General features: G+C 40.4%; 1 protein-coding gene across 1 annotated transcript in view; it reads right to left on the minus strand.

Moving 5' to 3' along the window:
- Nucleotides 1-14,080, minus strand: part of LOC122083643 (protein PSK SIMULATOR 1) — a 33,870-nt gene that overhangs the window by 1,656 nt on the left and 18,134 nt on the right. The window contains exons 7-10 of the mRNA XM_042651512.1: nt 9,632-9,725; nt 8,523-8,620; nt 8,283-8,352; nt 7,543-7,646 (exon numbers count right to left, since the gene is read on the minus strand). Coding sequence (XP_042507446.1) covers nt 7,543-7,646; nt 8,283-8,352; nt 8,523-8,620; nt 9,632-9,725 — 366 coding nt within the window. The remainder of the gene's footprint in view (nt 1-7,542; nt 7,647-8,282; nt 8,353-8,522; nt 8,621-9,631; nt 9,726-14,080) is intronic.

Consider the following 14,080-nt stretch of genomic DNA (forward strand, 5'->3'; position numbering starts at 1 on the left):
TTGATGATCATGAAGACATGAAACTAGAACAATCACCAAAAGTGGGTCAAATGAAAGAAAAATGCATCCACAACTACTTATCTAATATTTTAATACAAACTAGAGCATTAAATATGAGTACATGGCTTATTACAAAATAACGAGAAAAACTGGATCATGAGCTCCAGAGAAACCTCAGGAACATCTATCTAAAGAAAGAAAGAAAGAAAGATGAAATATAATAGAAAAGGGTTTTCTTTTCTGATCCTCTATCACATGGACTAATCCGTGTACTACCAAATGGCAAATAGTGAATCATTAAACTTAACTAGGCATATTGACGCCTAGAAGAACCCTAGAAATTATACTTTTTACCCAAATACAATATTGCCTCTATAGTTTGTTCCTTTGCATTTCCAGTAACAGATACCAAGTATCCAATTTCCATACATAAATCACACCCAACAAGGATCCACCACTTGTGGGGCTACTTATTTTTTAATGAAAAGGATGATCTTCGTTGGACCAGAAGCTAAGTTATCTGATCATCTGTGTTTCTTTTCAATAACATTTTTAATAGCTCTTTTAAACTTCTATTGGCAATCCATAGCTTTGAATAGGAAGGCCCACTGATAGAAGTTGCTCAACAAGCCTTGGAGGGACAATGGAACTGTATTTACCAAGTGGTGATGAGTATGTCTAAAACTTCTTTTAGAAGAGCTGAAATCAGCAAACAAAGTGCAAACGAAGTAAAGCCTTCATAGTCAAACCATGATCCACATCTTGCAGCCTATTCGGTTGGAACAAATCAAAGGGCCTGATCCCTCAAATGAATGTGCCAGTGGAGAGGCTCAGCCTGGTAAAGTGAAACACCCAGGCTTAGGCCAGCATTCATTTGTTTCTCTTGTAAGTTGACTGCCAGTGGTCCTTATGGGTAGGGGTGTCAACCGAACAGGCTCGGTTGGGCCTAGCTGGGACTCACCATATTTCTGCCTTGCACCGTGATTGCCCAATTATGTAGCCAGGCTTGCATATGGCAGGCATGGAATGGTTCGTAAATGGTCGGTCGGTTTTTGGGCTTCTAATAATTGGGCTAAACAGGCCCTTAAACGGGCCAGTGAACCATTTATCTTCTATTTTGTCTTGGTCCTTAATTTTTACTCATAATCTCTCTAGGACTTTAGAATACTTAATTCTCATAGAGACCAGCCCCTCTTTATTTATAGTGAAAGGGATATTCTAGAATATTACAAGGACCATAAAACTCTAATGGACTTAAGGACCTGTTTGGTTGGACACTCGAATACCCATAAAACCCATTATTACAACACTCCCCCTCAATTGGCACATACATATCAAACATGCCCAACTTGCAAACAATAGGACTAAACACTTTACTACTGAGACTCTTAGTGAATATATCAGCTAACTGAGTCTCAAAAGGCACAAACTGAATACAAATGGTGCCCTGCTCCAGCTTCTCCTTGATGAAATGACGGTCGATCTCTACATGTTCTTTATGGTTATGCTCAACTGGATTATGGGCAATACTAATAGCAGACTTCTTGTCGCAATAAAGTCGCATAGGCAAACCAATAGGAACACATAAAGCCTAAAGAAGACTGTAAAGCCATAGCAATTCGCATATGCCTTGTGCCATGGCTTGAAACTCTACTTCAATACTAGATCTTGCAACCACTGCTTGCTTTTTTCTTCACCATGTGACAAGATTACCTCCTATCATGGTACAATACCCGGAGGTAGATCTCCTATCAACAGTGCAGCCAGCCCAATCTACATCAGTGAATGTCTCCACACGCAAATGACCATGAGAAGAGAATAAAATCAATTGTCCTAGAGCTGACTTCAAGTATCTCAGGAAGCAATATGCTGCCTCCAAATGAATAGAATATGGATCATGCATATATTGGCTTACCGGACTGGCTGCAAATGCTATATCAGGTCGAGTGTGAGAGGGGTATTTGAGATGCCCAACTAGTCTCTAATAACTACCCTTGTCAACTGGTTCTCCATCTTTCTCCTTGAGGTGAGAATTAGGCTCTAATGGAGTATTTGCAGCCTTACGTCCTAATAACCCTATATCAAAAAGGAGGCCAAGAGTATACTTTTGGGAAGGAAAGACACCTTGAGCTGAATAGGCTACCTCAATACCCAAAAAATATCTGACCTTCCCTAAGTCCTTGATCTCGGACTCTACTATCAGATAAGATTTGAGATGCACAATTTCCAGTTGGTCACTGCCAGTAATCACTGTCATCCACAAACACTATAAGTATAGTAATGTGTTCCCCCGACTTCTTGATTAACAGAGTAGATCAGCATTACTCTGTTTGCAGCCTATGGCAATCACTGCCCTGTAGAACCGGCCAAACTAGGCTCGTGGGGACTATTTTAACCCATATAAAGCCCGCTTTAACTTGCACACCTTGCCTTGAGTCTGCTGAGTGGTAAAACCATTAGGGACATCCATATATACCCCATCCTCCAGTTCACCGTGAAGAAAGGCATCCTTCACATCAAGTTGTTGTAGATCCTAGGCACGATTGACAGCAGATGATATGATAACTCGTACGGTGTTCATATTAGCTATTGGGGCAAAAGTTTCCCAGTAATCTATGCCATATGTCTGAGTGAATCCTCTTGCAACCAGTCGTGCCTTATACCTATCTACAGATCCACCGGGAGACTGTTTCAACATAAAGATCCATTTGCAGCCAATTGTTTTCTTCCCTACAGGAAGATGAACTAGATCCCATGTATTATTCTTCTCAAGTGCCATCATTTCCTCATGCATTGCTTCTATCCACTTTGTATCAATAACAGCTTCCTCCAAGTTATGGGGAACAAAAACATACAACAAAGTGGAAACAAAGGAATAGAAAGGAGGCAAAAGTTAATAGGAAACAACATTAGAAATGTGGTTTTTAGTACATTCCCTTTCAGCCTTACGAACAAATATTGACAAATCAAGAGAAGGATCAGAAGGAAGATGTTCACCAGTAGTAGGAATCGGTTCTAGAGCATGCGACTGGCTTAGTGTAGTGGTGGTATGGTGAGCTCGCTTACGGCATCGACGATCATACAACTGAATAGTCTAGCTGACTTCGACTCCCCTGGGGAGAAATGGGGTCCCTGTTCCCTTGGGCGGAAATGAGTGGTCACCGCTCCCCCTGGGCGGAATTAGCTTGTCCCTATTTTTCCTGACTAGTAATCCCTTCTTCCGAATACACATCTTCCAGAATTTGCAATGGAGCAATCACCAGCACATCTTCCACTCTAAGAGACTCCCCTTAAAGAGGTGCAAGATAATAAGCAACAAAATCATGGAACACAACATTCATGGTCAAGTAAAATTTCCTCATTGGAGGATGGTAACAGCAATTACCCTTCTGAGTGGGAGAATAACCAAGGAAGATGCAATAGAGTCTACGGGGATCAAAATTCCGATGTTGTTGATGGTTCTGTGCAATGGCAACGCACCCAAACACTTTAGGAGGCAAAACAAAAGAAGTGGAACCTATCAAAACCTCAACAGGACGATGAAGGGCATCCGATTAATGAGGTAAGAGGCCGAAAACACATTATCACTCCAATACTACGGAGGATCATGGGTCTCAAACATAAGGCACCAGGCCACCTCCAATAGGTGACGATTTTTCCTCTTTGCAACTTTATTCTGAGCAGCCATGTCCACGCAACTGGTTTGATGGATAATCCCTTGATCAACCAAGTACACTTGGAATTCACCATCAGTATATTCAGTGCCATTATCAGTGTGAAGTATTCGGACCTTAGCATCAAACTGTGTCTTTACCATATTATGTAACTATTTAATACAGGGAAATACATCGCTCTTCTGGCACAACAAATACACCCAAGTGGTACGACTAAAGCAATAAATAAAGGTCATAAACCAGCAATGTCCAGTAGTAGAAACACAACGCGAGGGTGCCCACGTATCAGAATGAATTAAAGCAAGTGGAATCAAATTTCTATTATCTGAAATAGGATAAACAAATATAGTTTGCTTGGCAAAAACGCAAGCATCACAAAAGAAATTGTTTGGATTACACTTTCTAAATAAATCAGGAAAACAACTCTGCTAAAATTCCTAATGGAGGGTGACCCAAATGACAATGCCACCGGTAGAGTTCAGTCAAAGAGAAAGTATATGCATCTGGAATAGTGTTTTGAGAAGTTGTAAGAGACCGATCAAAAAGATACAAACCACCTACCACTTTACAACTACCAATCGTATGTTCCATTACCAGGTCTTAAAGAGACAATGAGTGGAAAAGAACATTAGTTTGCAATTAAGATCCCTAGTAATGCTACTAATAGAAAGAAGATTAGTAGAAAGTTTTGGGACATGCAACACAGAGGACAAAGATGATAATGGATTAGGTGAGATGGAACCCTTTCCAAGGACAGAGGAAAGAGACCCATCCAGTACCCAAACCTTTTGGTTACCTGACAGAGGAGAGTAAGCATCAAAATGTTTGGGCGAACTAGTCATATGGCCAATGCCCCTTGTATCATAACCCAAGAAAAGGATTCAATTGACACACAATGGCCACCAAACGGAATACTTGTATTCGAAGCAGAGTCAAAGGAAACTAGCAAGGAAGTAGCCAAAGTCGGAGAGGAGGAAGCAAAGTCAAGCTTGGTCATAAGTTGGCGCAAGGTCTGTAACACTTCCTGGGAGAAAAATGATGCCATGGGATGTCATCAGAAGGCACATGCATTAGACCGTCCTTGTACACAACCACGAGTGCTGGTTGGTTTACGATTTAACTTCCAGCATCAGTCCCTAGTGTGACGTTCCTTTACACAATAATCACACTTTACAACCTCCTTTGTGGTTCTAGGGGTGACATCCCTAGTTTGATTTTTTGAACCAGAGCAAAGTGCAGAGTGATCCTGTATAACAGGTGAAAGCACAGCAATGCAACGAATATCCTCAGATTGAACCAAGGCATAAGCCCATCCTAGGGAGGGAAATGAAACCCTACTCAAGACTTGGGCTCGAATCTTATCAAACTCGGTAATTAGGCCAGCAAGAAACATATACACAACTCTTATCTTCTTTCTTCGCAATTATAACAGTATCAGTTTCGCATGTAAGAGCAATGTCATCATAAAAATATAATTCTTGCCACATACCTTTAAGAGTAGTGTAATACCATATGAGAGAGAGAGAGAGTTCCTTATGTTTAGTTTTATGAATCCATTTCCTCAACTCGTAACACTAGGCATCAACATGGGAATAGGTGTCCTTGGCAACCTTCTACATCTTGGCAGAAATATCCCGCAAGAGATAGTTCCGAGAAACAGTTGGATCCATGGAATTGATGGGGTCGGACATAACGAGAAAGTTTTTTGTCTCCCATTTGGTTTGAGTTTGATCAGAAATAGTAGGCCTTTTCACAGCACCGATAATATAGCCACAGTAACCACATGCACAAATAGCCAAGTAGCATGAATGAGACTACATCAGATAGTTGCTCCCATCAAGTTTAATGGAGCTAGGGAGGATGGAAGAGACATGTTGAGTGGTCCCCTCAGATCCAATAGATGCAGTAGTAATCTCAAACATGTTTGCTAATTAAAAAAAGAAGGGGGGTCTTAGACATCGTCCCTAGGATCGCACCTAAATCTTCAACTAGAGAACAAACTCCTAGTAGGCTGTTACAAATCATCTCACAGAGAGATAACAAGATGAACAACCTCGGTGGGAAAGATCACATTCAACCACCGATGGCGCCCGAGGAAGAAGGCGCTAGAAGCTAGTGACGATGGCTGGAGGCGCTAGTGACGGCGGTGGCAGCAGCGGCGGCAACAGTGGGAGGCACTGGAGTTAGTGTTGGTAGCAGCGAGAGACAGTGGCCACGACAATAGGGAGGTGATGGTCACCAGCGGTGGTGGTAGGCGAGAGAATAATTGATATATAGCTTACAAATCGTTGGGCTTATAGGTCGAGCTAAACCCCTACACCAGGAACAATTGATTATAATTGGGCCGGTTCGGGCATTAATCGGTACGGGCCAGCCGGTGTGGGCCTGGAATTGGCACCTACTTGTGAGTTTGTTGATGAGTTCTACGGTTGGCTGGCTTTGGGCTAGCTTGGGGTTTCTTCATATTCAGTTTTACAGACTACAAGGGGTGGGATGTTTTTGGGTGGCATGGCTTGGTGTTGGATCGTGCTCTAGAAGATTTATCATCTCCTTTCCAATTCTCCCCATTGTTCCTTTCCTTCTTTATTAATAATATTGCTTCTGTTACACATCAAAAGAAAGAAAAAATAATAATAAAAAAGGAACTGGAGATGGGACTTCAGTGACAAAGTGCTTGTACAAAACTTTGACATCCTCAGCTCACTGTGAAAGCTAATTTGATTGGAACCAACCATGGTTTTAAGTATCTCCGATACCGATACGATACCCTCCGATACGTATCTTAAATTTAGTCGGTCGATACGATACATTGAATTTTTTAAATCATTTCGTATCGATATATATCCTACAATACATACCGATATGCATCAATACACCACTAATATACATCGATATGATATGACATGCCTCGATACGACTCTATGAAAAATATAAAATTGAGGTAAAATGTACGTTTCGGTATGTATTGGTACGTATCGGTGAGTATCGATATGTATCGATCGATACGTATCGGTATATATCAGCACGTATCGATATATATATATATATATCGGTACGTATCGGTGAGTATCGATACGTATCGGCGCTACGGTCATATAATGGCCAATATGGGTAATTTTTCATAAAAAAAAAAAGATTTTTTGACGGGTTTTTGTTCCAAAGTTGCTGTCAGTCATATTTCTCTCTAACTAAAGTGGAAATCAAGGTTGGGAACAAGGATTTTACATTTATGGAACAACTACAGACCTTGAATTCTTAGTACGATACCCTCAATTTAGTGTTTATGCATAATACATGTTATCAATGGCTTTTTTTAACAAATTCTTTATGCAAAAGTGTTTAAAAAAATGTTTCCTATCCATCTATGTGTGTATCTTTAGCGTATCTTAGTGTATCTCCGATACGATACGATACCCTCCGATACGTATCTTAATTTTGGCCACCGATACGACGACCGATACCGATACTTTAATCCTTGGAACCAACCATTCTCCAATCAGAACTATTAGTAAAAGTTCCCTTCATCAAAATTACAGTAACAACCAAACAAGGTGGGGCGCGCTATAAACAAGTTCCCATGCGTAGTAGAACCTTATTGCATTCTCTATTCTGCAGATTTCATATCAAAAGAACCTTTTTTATGGGTTCATAGGAGTTAATGGACCACATTTCCTGCAAACAGTACATTTTCTGGACATTGATATAATTAAATTGCATCATCCTCACCTTGCCGCTGGAAAAGTTTAATTCAAAAGAGTTATCCTTGCTCTAACCTTGATAAATAGGATAATTACCATAGCAGCATTACTTAATTCCAAGATAAAAGCAAAACCTGAACTACGAGATATAAAATACAGTGAGAACTTACAAGTGTATCAATTTGAGAGATTATATTCGCATAATGCAAAGCAAGACCAGCAGGGCCCAATCTTTGATTGTTAGTCTGAGATCCTTTCACTGGTCTATCTCTATCTGCAAGTTGACCATGTGAAGAATATCAGAGCATCTCAAACAAATATATTTAAGAATCTGGGGAAGAGAGAGATGCAAAAATAGTCTAGAAGCAGATGCCACCCGAAACAAGAGAATAGAGATGCTTTCTAATCCAACTGGTGAAGTCATCTCCTATTAATTAAGTCTTGAGCAACTCCTAAGATTTAGTGAGAAAATCGAGGGACCAACTCCCTAGGGGCTTCAAAGTGAAAGCAGACTCAAACAAGAAAATGTGATGTAAATATATAATACAGATATAATAGACAATAATCAACATTTGCCAAAATTATCACATTCTATTCCTCCAGACATTTGAGAGTGGAAGCATCGCCAGCATTTGTTTGCAAAAGATGATCGAATCTTTTTCAGAGAATTATCTCTTCCTGAGTTCTAATTTTCAAAGGTTTAAGCAATTGAAGCATTCACACTTGCAATGTTGTAAAGGTTATAGCTTTGAATTAAATATAAATGATACCAAATATGCTCGAAACATCTCACACTTGCAATGTTGTGAAGGATATAGTTCTGAATTAAAAATTTAATTATAAAACGATAACCACATATGCTTCTATAGGAACATAAATAATATTTTTCCTCTAGTTTTAAAATTAGTACCAGCACTGCCGAAGACATCATGGATCTGTAGATGTAAGAATTGAACGATGTCTACAAGCTTCTCCATCACCTGCAGTGAATGGGATATTAGATTGTCCGAAAGTTCTATTTCTCAAAAAAGAATAATTAATCCACAAATTCATGATTAGTTCCATTATGGTCACAATAGAAAGAGGAAGAATTCATGGACCATGGTGTCTCTACGTGTAAGAAAGCCACAGAGCAGCAATGAATAGATACCTCTTCTAAGATCTTGGACCATAGTGATTTCTTCTTCAGACTTCTTACATGCTTTTTCTGGTTCTTCAACTCCTGTCTCAAAATTGCAAGGACATCTCCTACATGTCAAAGAAAGATAAATATGGTTACAAACTCTTCCAAATCTATGTGAAGCTAATCTCCGGCGGATACCTTCAACCTAAGTGCTTAGGAGAACAACTTAAGGCTTAAATTGAAAAGTTCATTCACACAAAAGTGTAAGGCATCACCCCATGATAAGCTGGGAAACATGTGCTTCAACAAAGCAGTAAGATTGTATATTTATTTATTAAAAATGAAAACTTGACTTCTATGTATGTCCTTTTGTTCTTCGCTATTTTTTTCCCTATGTCATCTTATATATCACATGGTTCCTTTTAAATTATTCTAATCAGTTTGACCCATTTCCTGTGATTTCTATTTATCTCCTCTTGAATTCATCTACTACTTGATGCACATGAAGCTCATGCTCCACATGTAAAGACTTATACCTGTGTTTTAGCCAAGTATAACACCTTGAGTAACAACATAAACACTTGGTAATGTTGATGATAATGGTCAGAAAAACATTAAAATTCCTTATTCACCATAACATAGTCCCTGGGAAATGAAGCTTCACAACTTCCCACTGTATCTTAACATTTAATATCAGTTCTCAAACTAAGTATCTCTCTTGTCTTGTACTCCACTACTCCTATCCCTGTCAAATTCAAGACAAGTGAAACATTCGAAGTACAACCGGATTAGCCTTGCTGGGAAGCCATCCATAGCATAACTAGCAGAGAAGCTTTATGCACTTCCTTGATCCATTTTTTCCTACTACATGCTGATTATAATTCCATGGAAGGAGTATATACTTGTTTCTACCACTTTAAATGGAGTTAAACCACTCAAACTGCCGCATCCCATCATCTTTCTAAAGCAAATAATATAGAAATAAGACGAGGCTATTTGGAATAGTGATATATATTAATAGCCTACGGGAAGCTTACTGAGAATCAGAGTACCTTCCCAAGCTCTCAAAGGCATGCTACCTTACAACCTATCCATATCTAGATGGTTCTACAATTGGAAAAACTAAGTCAACTCACCTCTTTGAGAAGCATTTGTGTTATCCTCTTCATGAAGCTTACGCTGGTAGTCTTGTTCAAATCTGTCGAAGGCATGCAACTCATGGTATAATTCCTGTGCCAAAAGCAGCAGTAACATTTATTTTCCTTCATTAAGGTTCACAAAATTTATAATGTTTACATTTACACATAAAATAAACAAAAGTACACCCAATATTGTCTACTAAACACAGTTGTCAAGGCATCCCCTAGGCATACAGGCTCTTTCTGGGTCCAAGGCGACAAAACACCTTGTTGACACTTCATGAGTTTACATTGATTATGTTTATTGCTTTCTTTCTTAATGAATATGCTTATATTAAATCCTATGCTCTGTTTATTATATGTTGGATTTCCCATATTAGGTCATCTAGCATAGTTACATCATAGTGCATTGATTTGGATTTTATGCTAAATATAATTTTATAACATTTCAGACTATATTAGACATAATCATATACTGCATGCCTAGCCAGGCGCCTTGTCACACACCCCCACCTCCCCCCCCCCCCCCCAAAAAAAAAAAATCTTGGTACGACAGATCTAACACTAATAGAACTTTCCCTAAGGAAACCCAAGGATAAGAACTTGAATGGAGAGGTCAAGGGTTAATAACTTAAAAAAAAAACACACAAAACAAACTTGTATTCAAGACTTTAATAAGGTGGAAGAATTAGAACAAAACTATTAAAGATGACAAACATGTTTACAATAAGGAAAACAATAGGAGTTTGACCACGAATATTCAGGCTCCATCAAACAGACTAAAACTTAACAAGCTGAAGTTTAGCTACTGCTCCCATAAAAATGCAATCGGCTACCCACGTAGATCTGAGAGGATCCTCAGGATAATTTAAGACTTCATTATCAATTAAAAAGTCCATGCTGGATGATTTGAATCTTCAACTCAGCTATTTGTTAGGATGGTAAAGAGACCACAAGGATTTCTTTTCTTTCTTTCTTTCTTTCTTTTTTTTTTTTTCAAAGAGCAACTCTAAACATCTATTCAACAAGGGTCAATTCTGAAATTTGTTTGTATAGCACGGTTTAAATAAAAGATGTTTATCTTAACTACCTGAGTTAAATATTAAATTAAAGCATTCCCTCCACTAATACAATGTAAGTGATGTGCCGATACCGAGTAGACACCTCCACACTCCAAAGCCTGAGTTTTCCCAAAGTACAGTCACCAACTAACTCTAGTAGGAAAACGAGAAAAGAGCAATGGAGACTAGTGCAGGACTAACAAATTTCTTACATTCTATACCCTCTAACTTTCCATTTTCTTTCCCTTCACCGATTTGATCACCTCTCTAAATTCGATTATATAATTAGCTCCAGCGATAAGCTCTAAATAAATATTAAACCAAAAATGAGGCTTACAACTGATGCAGATCCAAGAAGAGAAGAAGAAGAGTGTATTGTTCTGGGTTTGGTTCAGTTTTCTAGGTCAAACTGAACCTGCAATTCAAGATTATTTCCAGTTAGACTCAAATTTAAGTCCCCAATGAATTTAATGTGTCACGGGCTAAGTTTTATTAGATTATAAACAGACAGTTTAGATTCCCTATTGTAAATGAACATAATGTTTACTGAGATCTATCCTAACAAGGAAACAAGTAATATAGGAAACAAAGTAAAACAGGAAATATCCTAATACTAAAAGGCAAGGTAAATAACTTGGGTGATCAGACACGCAAGTGACATGATCTATCCACAAATTGGCCTTTGAACCCCCATGCTACAAAGGGTCCACAATACTTCTTTAAGACTCCCCTTCAAGCTGGAGCATATAAATCACCCATGCCCAACTTGGAACATCCTTTTCTAGAAGCAGACCAAACAAGGGTTAGGTAAACATATCACCAAGTTGGTCAGCGGAAGCAACAAACAAAGAGGTGATCAACTTTTTCATAACAGCATTATGCACAAAATGATAATCCACTTCAATGTGCTTGGTTCTCTAGTGGAACAAAGGAGACAGGACTACTCACAATATAGATGGCTGCCTGATTATCACAAAACATTTCCATAGGTTGAGTGATCGAAAAACCCAACTCATGAAGTAATGACTTTAACCACTTCAACTCAGCTGCAGTATGAGCCATGGCTTGATACTCAGCTTCTGCATTGGACCTTGCAACTTTGCAACTATAGTCTCTTTCTTACTTTGCCAAGTGACAAGATTGCCACCTACATATGTGCAATACTTAGTGGTTGATCTCCTGTGACCATTAGCACCAGTCCAATCAACATCAGAGAAGCCTACCAAATCAACGCTCTGATGAGGACGATAAATGAGTCCCTTCCCTCGAGCTCTTTTCAAAAACTTAAAGATACGAGAGGCTGCCTCCCAATGTATCTTCTTTAGAAAGTGCATGTATTGACTAACAACACCAACAACAAATGATATGTCCGGTCTAGTGACAGTGAGGTCTAAGTTTTCCCACTAACTCTTCCCCAACTCCCTTTCCCTCCTCACCCCTTCCTCTTGATCCTTCTCCTTCTAAACTACGTTCATGGAGTTCAGTTATTACTAACTCCTCCCCCTCCCCCATTGCATCCTCCTCCTCAATTCCTCCCACCCCCGGCCATAACCTCTTTTACCTCCCTCCGGCTATCCACAACTCCTCCCCCATTGGCCTTTCTCCGCCTGGCTTTCTTGACTCTGAGATTCTAAAATTGAAGAACTATGTAGTGGGTTCCTTTTTAGGCAGCAGACCTCCTTTCTCCATTGTCAAATCCTCCCTTATAAACCAATGGAAACCGGTGTCGGTGTGCTCCTTGTCCACATACATGTTGGATAATGGGGCTTTCATTTTCAACTTCAATGCCGACACCGACAAAGTCACTGTCATTGATAGAGGCCCTTGGTATGACGAGAAGAAGCCAATCTTTCTAAGACAATGGGATGAACACATGTCATTCAACAGATCAGAACCCACCTCCATCCCGTTGTGGGTTGCCTTCCCCAATCTCCCCCTCCACTTCTGGTGCGTCAAGGGGCTCAGTCTCGTCGGCTCCGTCATCGGCAAACCCCTATACTCTGACAAAAGAACAAAAGTGATGGACAGACTCTCTTTTGCGAGAATCTGTATAGAAGTGCATACAAATCAAACCCTTCCATCCTTGATCACAATAATGGACAGTGGAGGCCATTCATTCGCTCAAGATGTCAAGTACGACGGGGTTCCCCCAAGCTGCTCATTCTAAAAGTGTCCAAGACACCTCCGGTGATCAAGCTCCCATTGCCAGGAAAACTCCACCCGGTGAACTCTCCCAGGAAGCCAATTTTAAGTATCATATCACAAAAAAATAAAATAAAAATAAAAAATAAAAAATTGGCATGCTCAGTCGTCGGAATCAGTTTCGCATCCTCCAGCAAAAGATTTAAACTTTAGGACCTCCGGTCCTCCTTCGGCATCATTATCCATTGGTCATAACCCATTCTCGATCCTTGAGATGGCAAACCCATATGTGGTTACTGATTGTGATCTTCCAGAACTGCACGCCTCCGATACTACTCAAGTTCTTCCTATTTTGGCATCTCCCCCTCCAAAATGCCAAGCCAGATTTGCTTCACCCATAGATCAACAGGCTCCCATCCCCAAAACCTTACTCCCCCCTCTGCTACCTCTCCCTGCCATCGCAGGCCCTTCTGCGAGTAACTTGTCATTGAACCCTAATCCTCTTTCTACGCCCTCCAAGCATTCTTATTCCACCCATCTAAACCGAACACCGAACCGCCCTTCGTTCCATTGAACCAATTCCTGCTGGTCCAATTGCTTAATAAATTTTCTAACTATCTATCAGATCACCCACTTTACCCGGGCAACCTGTATAATCCGACCCATCCTATTAATCAACCAGACCTACCCATTCCTCAACCTGACCCGCCCAACCCCTCTATTCCTAACCCACTTCCCTCTTCCTCTCCACCCGACGTTGAGACTCCCTATCCTCCTCCTATTTGTCTTTGGCTATAACCTACTCCTATTAGTCCCCATTGACGATTGCCACTGCCACTGCCACTGCCACTGCTATTCCCTCGCCACTGCTGGTTCTCCTCCTTGCAAGGCTATTCTTAACCACCCAAACTTGCCCGATTGCAATCCCTGCTCCGACGTTTCCGCCACTGCTTCTGCAACTATTGTTTGTTCACCTGCCAATGCATCCATGTCTACATCCTGTCTCCCTGATCCCCTGCTGGCCTTACAAGGCCTCTCTACATCCAGCAGCAACCTGATAGGCCTTATTGCTCCCTGCAACCCTCTGGAAAGCCCGCCTATGCTGGCCTCTGAAGGCCATGCTAACTCTTCTCCAAGGATGCCCATTGCGCCACTTCCCTACTCTCCAAGGCCCCCTAGATACCATTGAAAGCCCACGTCCTCACCAAGGCTCCACTCGCAAAGCACCTATCCCCCCCCCCCC

This window comes from Macadamia integrifolia, chromosome 7 (genome assembly GCF_013358625.1).
Source record: "Macadamia integrifolia cultivar HAES 741 chromosome 7, SCU_Mint_v3, whole genome shotgun sequence".
Lineage (NCBI taxonomy): Eukaryota > Viridiplantae > Streptophyta > Magnoliopsida > Proteales > Proteaceae > Macadamia > Macadamia integrifolia.